This window comes from Lates calcarifer, linkage group LG10 (genome assembly GCF_001640805.2).
Source record: "Lates calcarifer isolate ASB-BC8 linkage group LG10, TLL_Latcal_v3, whole genome shotgun sequence".
NCBI classification, from domain to species: Eukaryota; Metazoa; Chordata; class Actinopteri; family Centropomidae; genus Lates; species Lates calcarifer.
The window spans coordinates 17631714-17644175 of NC_066842.1; the positions used below are offsets into that span (position 1 = coordinate 17631714).

A 12462-nucleotide genomic window follows, 5' to 3' on the forward strand; every position below is an offset into this window, starting at 1 on the left:
TCTATGTGCATGCAGGTTTGGATGAACAAATTTGCTTTTGTTGTATTCTTTCAACGCTATGTGCAATAGCTGTAGCTCCACTGTACACCTCTTTCTGTGTTAAGTGGTTAGATGTAAAAAAAAAAAAAAAAAGAAAGAAGAAAATTAAAAGGCTTGTTGAAGTGGTTCTTTGCTGGGATCCAATTTTCTGTCTAAAGACTCACAACATGAATGAGAAATCCAACCTTTATTCTGGAGCATACTTCGCCGTTAACAGAGCTGTTGAGGGCTTGAAGGCTGCAGCACCACAGAGACAAAACAGAAGCAAACTGGGTCAGATGACTGTGGTTGTGATTTCATGATGTCAATAGAGAGAGGTTAGATGTGTGAAACAGTGTGAGACCTGAGAAAATTCAAGATGTTGTCCCTGTTGCTCTGCCAGGATCTTGTCTAACAAAAATTTGGATAAAAGCACGTATTGTCACAATTGCAGAGGAAAGATTGGTGTTTCCATATCCTATTATTAGAACATTATGGAGGTCCCTGGGGGAGGGGGGGGCGAGGTTGGGATGTTTCGGGAGTGAAAGAATATGTGTTTTACTAACCACAAGGGGGCAGTGGAGCTGCAGCTGTTTATCTATGTGTGTGTGTGTGTGTGTGTGTGTGTGTGTGTGTGTGTGTGTGTGTGAGTGGGAGAGAGAGGGAGAGCCTATTCCCTCTGGTGAGAATTCCCTTCAGAGCCTCACTCATGGGCATGTCAGTGTTCAACAAACATACTATGATGACATTTGAAATGAACACCGGCTGACCACTGATCACATGAACATGTTCCGATGGTGGAACATGTGCACGTGTGTGTTTGTGCACATGTGTGTAAGTGATCTCACTAATTTGCATACAGAAGTGGTGAGTGCACAAGTGTTCCTCATGAGGACTCGGAGACGTGCACAAGTGTCCTTCAGTGTCTGAATAATTATAAGACTTTATCTCCATGTACATGTGATAACAAGACACATTCCAGCTCTGTGCATTAAAGAAACCCTCTGGCATTACACTTAAAGCTCCATCTTTGTTAAGAATATGGATTTAATTACCCTTCCAGTTTATGACGCACATTTTATTTCTTTGGGAATAGTTCAGAAGAGAAATACATACTTGCATTCATTCGCACTTGCATGCACTCAAACCTGCGTGATGGGAGCCTCTGTGTCTGTTTTCAGCTTTTGAGACAAACCTCTCTTATTGTTTCCCTTGGGTGTGCTCCTTTGACTCCCGCCCCAGCTATCTATATCATGAGAAACTGCATCACCTGAACAAAATATAAGCACATTCTTTCACTCTCTCTCTTTCACTGCCCCTTTCTCTTTCCTTAGTTTGCATGCTGCACTCGAGCCAAAAAGCCGACATGACTCTCATATTTGTCATGCCGGAGTCCACCTTCATTGCCCTTTCATTCATTCCTCTTCCCCTCCAGTTTTCTAAATGTTTGCAGATGAACACTAATAGTCTCCTCTGTATGTGGATGACACGCTAATTAATCAAACGCACCACGCTGGCCAAAACCAGTAACGGCCAACAGCGTCCAGTATGCAGCTAGCTGGCAGTAACCAGTTTGTACAAGCCTGAAGGGCTGCGAGTTCACATGTATGTGTTTGTGTGTGTAGCAGTTGATCCTGGGCGTAAACATTGTAATACTAGAGGAGTGTGAATTTGTGTGTGTGCCAGTGTGGGGTTGCACACATTTAGTGTAAGGTAGTGTGTTTACAGCCCCCTGTTGAATTGGCCCAACTGTGCTACAAGGCTATTCATTATATGGTAGTATGGTGGAGATATTATGCAGTCTGGGCTCCCTCTCATGTCCAGAGGTTATTGGACTCTTGCCACACATTAAATATGTTCTACTTTTTTGGTAAACCTCTCCCTCTATCTCTCCCTCCCTCTGTTTTTCCTTCCTCTCTGGCACACCTCATCTTTCATCACATCTCTCTCTGTCTTCCTGGCAAACAGATTTGATCAAAAATAAACTTCTGGTTACTGTAGACTCTATTCCATGACATGATTGATTTTTAGTCATTACAGCATTGTTTAGTTTGATCAGTTTGTGAAGAGACTATTAGTATGCAAATCTTGTGGAGTGTTAGAGACTGAAATTGCAGCTGATTGCTATTTGGCCAATGGTAAATTTGTGTTATCTAACACAACACTAATAATTCTTGCCTTGCTGAATATTCCGCAAACATCCAGAAGACAAGGAGCTATTTTGAATTTTGTTTATCCTGTTGATTGAATTCTGCAGCTTGGTGGCTCTGCGGGTTAACCCGTGTAAATATGCACATAAACACATGTTCACGTGCGCACGCTAAACCCACAAACTCAAACACAAACTAAGAAGACTTCTCATTAATTTCTTTGCAGGAGAGGGGGAGAGAGGGATGTGAAGAAGTGGAGAAGGATTGATGGGAAGCAGGGAGGTACAGGCAAGGTGATTAAAAACTCAAGCTACAGATGTTTCTGGAACACTTCAAAGTGGTGCGCCTGCCAGTGCCAGAGCCGGGCGTGATGCATTATTGAGATAGTGCCCACCTGGCACCTGGCGCTGACATCACATGTGCGGTCCACCTGGCACCGCACGGTCACGTGGGTGACACTTTGGGTCACACCTCCTCCCCCCTGCCCCCTCCTCCTGCACAAAAACCCAGCTCCCGGCGTGATGAAGGGCATCAGGGGAAAACAGCACACATGCTCAACGCAGACCTCAAAGGCACTAAACTGGGGCATGTGCAGTTTGTAAACTTAGCTTCATGAATGAAAAGTAAGGAGGAAGCAAATGTTCTTGTGAGGGATGCCGATGCATTTCCTCACCTACTTTTCTGGGTATATTGAGTAAGAGTTGCTAGGTGTGAATATTTCTCTCCTACAGACAGGCTTTATGCCTTAAATAGAGTTTTACCTCTTCACTCGGCTTGTAACTGCCTGTTTTAGTTTACAACACGGCACAGTTGTGTAATGTTTAAGCAATATTGTGTTTTGGCTTATGTGCCGAGGGAAGAAAAATGGAAATTAGATGATGCACTACAACAATTTAATTTCTTATCAAATGAATTATTGAAATGCAATGAGGATAATTCAGTATACACAATATTCAGAGTGTATTATAAGGAATATAAAGATAAAAGATTGGGAATCTTTCTGGAATGTATTCAGCTTTGGAGTAGGGTGCAGTGTGATGCAGTTCTTTCGGCTTAATATTTCAGCAGCACCCCCCCCCCCCAACCTTGTATTCTGTTAGAATATTTAGAGGTCACAAAGTGTGTTTGTAAGTGTGCATGAATATCTGTGTGTGTGTGTGTGTGTGTGTGTGTGTGCGCATACATGTGTGTGTGTGTTTCTCCCGCATGTGTCCCCTGACACCTGTACTCTCTCAGGGTGTGAGGAACAGACAGAGGCCAGAGCCACAGTCACAGGTCTCAGACCAGTGGGGTGTGAAATGAATCAGAGGGCCGACCCCCCCCCAACCACCATGCTGCACACACATACACAATCACTGTGCAGCATGTGTGTCACAGAGGGGTAAAAAAGGAGAGCGCTGAGAAAGGACATAGAGAAAAAGAAAGAAGAGAGGGCAGAGACAAGAAACTCACACACTGTGGTTCTTGACTGCAGTAATAGCACCTCAGTAAATAAAGTCAGTATAAATATTTATGAATGCTGTAACTCTTCCTGGTAAGAATCAGTGTGTGGTGTAACACATTTACTCATTTGGCAGACACTTTATCCAAAGTGACTTATAAGTGAGGCAACTTGGGGTTCAATGTGTCTTGCCCATGGACACTTCAGCAGACGAACAGGAGGAGCCACTTACACTGTGATCAGTGGGCCCCCCACTGTACCACAACCACAAACCTTCATTACTTTGCTTTTTCAAAGTAATGGTGGTTTAGCTTCAATAGCTCACTTTAATTCAGTCTTTATTGTCCTCAAGGCTGGAATACCAACTGGGCAAGACGGGGAACTACCCCAGCACCACGGACCCCATGGGGTTCCGGGAGCTCTGGGTTCACTGTATGTCAGTTGGTTTTAGTAATCTGATTAATTGCAAACTTGGTAAGGAATTTGCACTGCTTAGGCACATGAGGCCTTGTGACAAAATCTAAATCTAAGAGCTTTTCTTCTACTTTTTCATATTGTGCTCACGTGGTGTACATTGGGTGTATATTCATAACTGAAGTTGTGTTTAAATGACCACAGACTAACTCAAGTTGTCCCCGTCCACTCAAAAATTGTGTTTAATATATTGTTATTTCACTTGGATGTGTGACCCTCACCGTGCAGCGCACTAGAGGGCTGTTTTTACACTCATCTGCTGCTTTCTCTGTGCTCACTTAAAAGTTTAAGAGTTTAACACGTGAACTTGCGAGATGATTTGTCCAATATACAGCTTACACACACGTGTGATGTAGAAACTCAAATCACACACACACACACACTGAGAATGGACTTTTCAGTGAAGTATGAAACATCTTGTGTCCCTTAGTGAAGCTTTTGAAATGAACAGCATTTTCACAGATCTTGGGTTTTCCAATGACAAAGAGGATTTGATTTGAAGTATTATTAAAGATGTTAATAGAGCTTTTTTGTGGACATACCATTATTAAATGAGGAGAATTAGCAGATATCAGGAGGGAATCTTTAACACTGTGTCAACACTTAACGCTGATTGAACTTAAACAGGTGAAAAAACTGAAGAAGTTTTTTCCTCTCAGGAAGACCCAGTCATACAACTTGTGCATCTAGATTTAGTTCACTCCCATTTGTCTCACATAAACTCGGTACTTTGACTTTCTGTGTGCTAAAACTCTCACAACCTGCAACTCTTCTAGAACAAGCAAAGATCCTCCAGCAACAAGGAGCAGGGCGGCAGCATGGAGGCTATTCGGCTCTCCGATTGGCCGCATCCGCCGTCAATCACCTCCCCTTTTGATTGCTCGGCAGCACCTCCCACAGACGCACAGCGGCAGCGCAGCTTCAACCGACAATGATATTCAAGGCACTTGCGGCTCGTCTGCAGCGATAGGAGGAAAAGGGGAGAGAAAGAGAGAACCTCACCTCCTCAAGCGGCGAGTGAGGTAGGGAAAAAAAAAAGAGACAGGAAAAAAGCGGCAGCGAAAGAGCGAGAGGAAGAGAAGAGGCTGTGGAGTGAAAAAGAAAAGAAAAGACAGCAGCGTCTTGGACCTCCAGCGAGGAGTGTTTAATTGTCTGCGCTTTTATTCTAAAGTGTTAAATTCTCACACAGATTTCGACATGTCATCGTCCGGTAAAGACAACAGCGGTGCCCAACATGCCAATTACGTGGGACCTTACCGTTTGGAGAAGACGCTCGGGAAAGGACAGACAGGTTAGTTGGGACAGCTTGCTCACTGCATCCCTTTTTAATTGCACAATTTATTTTCGGAGCGCTCCGCAGCGAGTTGAAATTTGGCCGGCTGGGTGTCTGCAGGTGATAGATAACTAACCGCTTAGTCACAAACACCTGCTCAACCTTCTGGGGTAGATTTTTTTTTTGAGGGGTGGTGTTTTTTTTTTCCGCCGGTGAGCTGACATAATCAATGTTCACACAGTGGGATGATTGGGGGATTTAGGTGATGTTGCTTTACATTGGTTTGTTGGCTGTGTGCGTTGGCGTTGGACTGGGTGTGTGTGTGTGTATCCAGGAGCAGAGCCGCGTGGAAACCGTCCAACGCCAAAAAATGATGACAGTGTGATGGGTAATGAAAATCAACTTTTTTGTGTTCTGACTCCCTTGTTTGTTTGTGTGTATGTATGTGTGCTGTGATTGGAGCACAACGCCGTTAATCCCGATTTGCCTGATACATTGATCTATTCTTAGTCCGCAGGCAGGCAGGCAGGCAGGCAGGCAGAGAAGGAGGCAGGGAGGCAGGCGTTTCTCCTATAGGCTCTGACTGCAATACGTGGGTTTCCTCCAATATAGAGTAGAAGGTCCCACCTTGACAGATTACACTACAAAGCTGGGAAATAAGAGCTACACTGATCTATATTCATGTCCCCCAGGGGATATAACTGGGCTTCCTGAATCAGGAGCACATGCTTTATCTCAGCATAGACAGCAGTGACACTGCAGTTTGTTAAAGTTGCATCGCACATGTACAGTCAGTGGTAAAAAGGGGGTCTTCAGTACATGATATTTAACGCTGTTTTGGGTGATGCAAGTATGTTGGCTTGGCTTGTTTGAGTACGAATGGTTCAGTGCTGTTGTCAGCATTGGTGACTGTACAGTGAGAATCCTCTGCGGTCAAGTACACGCAGCCAGTGGAGCCATGTGAAACGGGGGCTAGGCACAGCCCTGTGTAGGCAGAGATGGCAGGAGAGATGCCGCATGCTTTTGTAAGCTCACCACCCCTTAAAGAGAGAGGGAGAGAGTCAGAGACTTTTCTACTCTCTGCCGAGAGATTTTCCTCCCATCTGTTGTCTAAAACGGCTACAATAGGCGTTACTTCCCCTACCCAGTCCAGCTGGTCATGCTGAGCGGCCGTGTGTGCGTGTAAATGTTTGTGTGTTCACTCAGACAGTATGCTTTCTTGAAAATATTCCTCCTGGTTGCTTCGCTCACCTGGCCGGTCCCCAGTGATCATTAGTGGAGTTTGTCTCTTTGCCCTCACATGATGTCAGTGTGTGTATGTGTCTTCGTAATTGGTGCCCCTCTTTGACAGTGCAGGACATTTTAAATACATACAGTGTACCTCCCACCACAAATCCCTCATCAAAGTTGGATTCCAAACCATGTTGCATCCATAGGTAGTTTATATCCCATGTCTGTGGTGGGATGACTGTAGTATGATCTAACACTGGTAGTTCATGTTGCAGGATTCGCTCCAGTTGGTTCTTCAACAACAAATGTAATGTTAAAAGCACCTTAGCTAAACTCCTTTTCTCCTGCAATTTGCATTTGATCATTTGTGTTTACAGGAGGAATCTCTCCCTCACAGCCAGACTCGGCTTTCTTTTCTGATTGTTCTAAAGAGTGTCTAATGGCTGTTTATGGTGGTATAGAGCTGGCGGTATGGTCTGCTGGGTGCAGACGTTTAATGACATGGTGTCGCTGAGATCATCCGCGGCTTAGGATGTTTTTACGCGAGTGCTGAGGCAGATTTGGATGCATTTTCCTTTCTAGTCGAAGATGTCAGACCCATGGAAGTGGAAGTGTGTGCGTGAGCCACAGGTCCGCGTGGATCATAACTTGTGTCCTTGGCCCTCGTGTGTCGGGCTACTTTGACTTTTAATTTGGAGAATTTTAACTGTGTTACATGAAGACAGAAATTTCTAATTAAATAACTCATATTCATTTTGAATGCTTTTGGCCTGGTTTTTCAATTACATTTTCATGTTTCAAATTTGCAGCAATAACAGGGCCCGGCACTGTGAGTGTGTGTGTGTCCTGTGTTAGAAAAATCATTTGGTTACTGGCGTCTGTGTAGCCGACCCATGCCAAACCTATTCAGATTAATGACAGTGCATAATATCCCATTCGCCCATTAACCATTCGTTAATCTGTCAGATCTCTTTCCCAGGCCCCACGGAAGGGGTTGGCCTGGCAACTGCGAGCACCCAATGGGCTGGGCTCAATCATGACTGGCATCTGGGACTGTCCAGTGGGCTAAATCCCCCCTCTGTGAGCTTTCCCAGACTGTGGTTGGCTGGTATTATTAGAGGGGAGAAAGCGGAAGGCCTCTGGTTGATCTGGCTGTCCTGCTCAGAGGAGTGGTGCTGTTCCGTGTTCATTAAGTGATTAGGCCTTGTCCTGACACACACACACACACACACACACACACACACACACGGCCTCCACGGTGGTTCTGGTTTGGCTTCCTGATCTAATCCCCTACACAGCCAAAGTCCCCATGGCTCTCACTCACGCACTCACGTGGCCCAAAGGTGGAATGGGCTGTCCCAGTATAGCTTAGCAACTTAGCACCTCCATGTTACTGTGTAAATTCAGTTGCACAGGACAGGCCACTTGGGACACGCTACAGTTTTCCTACAAGAATGATACATGCACTGTTTAAACAGTATGATGTAGGACCTTATTACTGTTCTTTTCTAGTCCGATCATCAGATCTAGTCTGTCAATCCTATATATACCCCATATCTCTCTTCACTTGTTTTTCAGCTTTATTGCTTTCTATCTGGTTTCTCTATACTATATGTGCAGTCCCTTCTTTGTCAGGTGTGCATTGAGCCCTGATGGAGTCTATAGATCTGGAGTGTCGGCATGGGTGGCTACTGATTGTGGCTGAAGCCATGGAAGCATGGAGGCCATTTTCTGAGCCAAAGACTGAGTTATTGTGCTTGAGTGGCAGAACCTGGCCAGGGCATTATGTCTCTGAGATGCTTCACATAGGTCCTGCATATAGTATTTGTGTGTGAATGTGTATAATGGTCTACATTACCCTTGTTACAGTAAGTCAGGTAACATTTATTAAAATTTAGAACTCGCTTTGAATGTCTCCATTACAGCAGGGTTTGGAGGAGCAGCCTTGTTGTATTTCAGAATCTTGAAGCTTTGTTTGACAAAGCTGAAGATTGTGGATTTGTGTTTTTGCCAGTGCACTGACTTAAGACGAGCTGAATCACCGCTCTGTTCTGCTAATGCGTCGGAAAACACTGCAGCGCTTTGCCTTTACTTTGTTCCTGAAGGCTGTTGATTAGTGGAATAGAGGCCTATTGTCTGGAAAACACTGCTGGTTAATCCAGTGTAAGTCCATGTTTTTTGCGAGACTTGGTTATTGACAGGCTCAGAGTTGGAGGTTGACATGTAGGCTCCTTGATTCTTTGATTGACGTTTAGAGAGTACAATCATCTGTGCTACAGGGGCTTTTATATTGACTGTTCATCTGACAAAAAGCTGCCTGTGATGTTGTGTCTTGCTCCCTCTTCCTTTATTTACTTCTCCCTGTCTCTGTCTATCTACTGGAGAGTTCTTGTTCTGGGTTTCCCGGGCTTACAAGGCATTTTAAGCCAGAATCCAGCTGTTTCCTGGTGTCTCAATGTCAGCAAAAGGGCCGGCCAGTTTGTAACTCTCAGTGTGGGTTTCTCTGTTGCAGAGTGAGGTCGCGTTTGTTTGTCTTTATGCATGAGAGAGTGAAAGAAAAGCACTCATTTGTTTCTTGTTTCATTTATTTACACATGCGCACACACGTGCGCATTAACTAGACCGTTCTGAGAGTCTGGTACATTGCACGGTAACGTAAAACCGTTAATTTGACGTTGATTGATAGCTGGTGAGCCAGGAGATGGTTGATTCAGATCAATGGGCACTACCAAAGATTTCCTGTCTGGTGGAAGAGATCCATACTGTTTCACAGCACATGATATTCCAGATGATGACAAGTGAGGAGGGAATGCTCAGTCGATGCTGTCAATGAAAAACCACTTGGCAAATCCACAGAAACTAAATGCGTCTGTGTGCCTTTATGTGTGTGTGAAGCTTGTGAACAGAGCAGGTGCTCAAACTCTGGGTGACCTGTGGCCTGCGTGCCATTAAGATAATCTTGAAACCAGTGTTGAACTCAAATACAGGTGTCTTGTCCAGCTCTGACCTGAAATTGGTGAGTGAGGGGAAATAAATGAAAGGCTGCTACGATACACCCGTGTTTAAATGGGCCTGTTCATAGATTCAGGTCAGGGGAGCCTTGACCCAATGGCTGTGCTGTGTTACTCCCAGCTGGGTAGCACCCTGTGTTAGCAAGCTGGATCAGAGCTGTGGAGCTTGAAGCCAAGCCTGCATGGTCTCAGCTGTTTGACTGTCTGGCTAAAGCCAAAGCTCTGCTCCCTCAGCCCTGAAATGTATCCTAAATGGTGGGAGGCTGGTGTGCAAGTGTGTCTGTGTGTCAGCTGATAAGTGTGTTGTCTGTTTGTGAGCTTGTGTGAATATGTATGTGTGTATAGGCACTGTTGCATCAGTGGTCATTTATAGGCATGGCTAAGGGCGCACACACACACACACACACTCACACAAACTATGCCTTGAGTGAATCGAACCAGAACTTAGCCTGTGGTCTTTCCACTGTCTGTGACTTCGGCTGAAGTTATATAATGGTGATGGTCTCTGTCGTTTAGCGCGCCTCTCCTCTCATCCGCCTCGCTCCATCTCTCTCTCTCTCTCTCTCGCCCCTTCTCTGTCTCCCTTCCCCTGGCCAGTCAAGATTCATACAGGGATTCAGCCATGTGGTAAATCAGACAAGACCTCGGTGGAATTGCATCGATTGGGAGGAATGTATGTAGCCAACGATTTTCAGAGATTAATGATGAGGAAAGAGGTGGAGAACTGGAGGGGGAGGAGAGGAAAGGATGAAGGCGAGGAGAAGAAGGAGGAGCAGGAGAAGAAGAAGGGGAAAAAAAAACAACCTTGAACTGAGACAGCATGAAGTGGTCTTGAATGCTTGGACTGCAGCGGAGGTTATTAATTAAGGCAAAGTATTGATCATTCTCTTCATTACTCTCCCCTCCTCCCCGATTTTCATCTCTCTATTGCTGACCTCCAGAGGAGAAACAGGCTCATTCTTTAAATGGAAGGCCAGTGAATAAGTGAAGGATTGCTGGAATAGTCTCTGTGGGCAATCATGAATGAGTGTGTCTATTTATGTGTGTGTTGTTTTGGACAGGCCCTATCACATCCCATTTGGGTTTCATCCTAACTCAGCGCATCCACTGTCACTGTTTCTCTGCCATGTTATATAGCGTGGAGAATCAGGTTAGGGCGACATGGTGCTATGGTCCATTTTCTCTCAGTTATACCAAGACACACAACACACAACACACACACACACACACACACACACACACACACACACACATCAGTGCTTATACAAACACGGTCTCATTCCCTCCACTCTGTCCATCTCTTTCTCTCTATCGCTGAGGTCCCAAGCCCTGCCCCGGCTGCTGTGTTTGCTGTAATGTGTTATCGTCTCATAGAATTTCATGGTGCTAGTTTTCCGGCACGGCAGACAGAATGCTAGCAGAAATACACCATTTCTCTTTTCACCGGTGCATCAAATTGCTACATTTATATATGACTTCACACTGTTTCTTCAATAAAAATATGTGTGGTGTTTTTGTTTTTTTTTGCCTCTAGACATCTCTGTACCAGCCTGAGTCTTTGTGAGCTTTTGATGCTGCCAGTCGGTCGTTTAGCCGGTAACAAAGTCAGCTGTGGTGTCTTTTGGTTTTTGTCAGCACGAGGCATTTAAGACATACAGTGTATTAAACGGCTGTGCACACGTTTGAGAGAGGAGAGAGAGCCTATTTCTCTCTCTCTCTCTCTCTCTCTCTCTCTCTCTCTCTCTCTCTCTCTCTCTCTCTCTCCTCTCTCCTCTCTCACTGAGCTCAGATTAACCCTTGCAGAGCTGCCTGTCTGGCTCTGACTGTGAGAACGCTGGGTTGGTTGCCAAGGTTGGTTGTCTGGTTGTCATGGTTTCCCTGCTTCTTGCTGGTTCCCAGTCTGCCCTCATGAAAAAAGAAAGGGAATACTCTCTCTCTCTCCTCTTGCTTTCTCTCATTCGCTCACTCTCTCTGTTTCTCCCACCCAGTCTCTAGCTTTTAAAGTGGCTGCAAACTGAAGTTAGCATCACAACAGTTAGGCTGCAAAATCCTCTGTTGCTTTTCCATGCATTCACATTTGTCTCTATCTGACTTATTTGTCTTCATCTGCATTGTCTATAGGCGTAACAGCGGAAGTGAGTATGTGAATGAATGTATGACTGTGTGTTTTCACATGTACGCTGCATGTGTACGCGTGTGCCTGCTTGTGTGTGCGTGTGCTCAGACATACGGTGATGGATCAGACAGGCTTGCCCTGCTCTGTGCTCTGTGCTGTGTGCTGTGTTCCCATTTAAATCTGGGAGATTAGCACATGTGGGGAGCCTCGGCTTTAGTTGCTGTCAGCTCAGCTAGCCTTGGCAGGCTGTCCTCAGATCAGGGGGGAAGCTCTGCACTCATCTCCCCATTTGCTGGCTGTCCTGCTGTACCTTATCCATTAACAAATAGATGGGTGGGCCAGTGACCTTGGTACAGTTTTCTAACTGCTGCAACACACTTATACAGTTCACATGGCGGCATATGTCATATCCCCACTTTCTAGAATATACAATATAGTTTTCCATAATTCTATAGGTTCCAAAAAAAGTATTGGGTCTAGTTAATTTAAGTACATAGAGGGTTAAAATGCATTGAGATAAATTTCACTAAAGCAGTTTTTGTGCTAATTAAAAAGAATGTGAATCAGTTGTAAATATGTGGTTTAGTATCAAAGTACATACTTAAATTTACATATTCAGCCAAATTGGCTATTTCACTTGTGATGTCTTACCATTAAGAAAATACAATTCTTCTTGTAGAATTTTACTTACTGAAGTATTATTGCATTTACAGGATGAATACAGTGAATTAATGAGTTTTGAATTACAT

General features: G+C 44.7%; 1 protein-coding gene across 2 annotated transcripts in view; it reads left to right on the forward strand.

Annotated features, from left to right (window-relative positions):
• Positions 1-4889: 4889 nt before the first annotated feature.
• brsk2a (BR serine/threonine kinase 2a) overlaps positions 4890-12462 on the forward strand; it is a 155204-nt gene continuing 147631 nt past the window's right edge. The window contains exons 1-2 of one of the 2 annotated variants that reach the window (XM_051073460.1): positions 4890-5105; positions 5273-5374. In XM_051073460.1, the coding sequence (XP_050929417.1) occupies positions 5281-5374 (94 nt within the window). In that variant the 5' untranslated portion in view covers positions 4890-5105; positions 5273-5280. Of the gene's footprint in view, positions 5375-12462 lie in introns of both variants that reach the window. The other variant, XM_051073461.1, reaches the window with a different exon arrangement.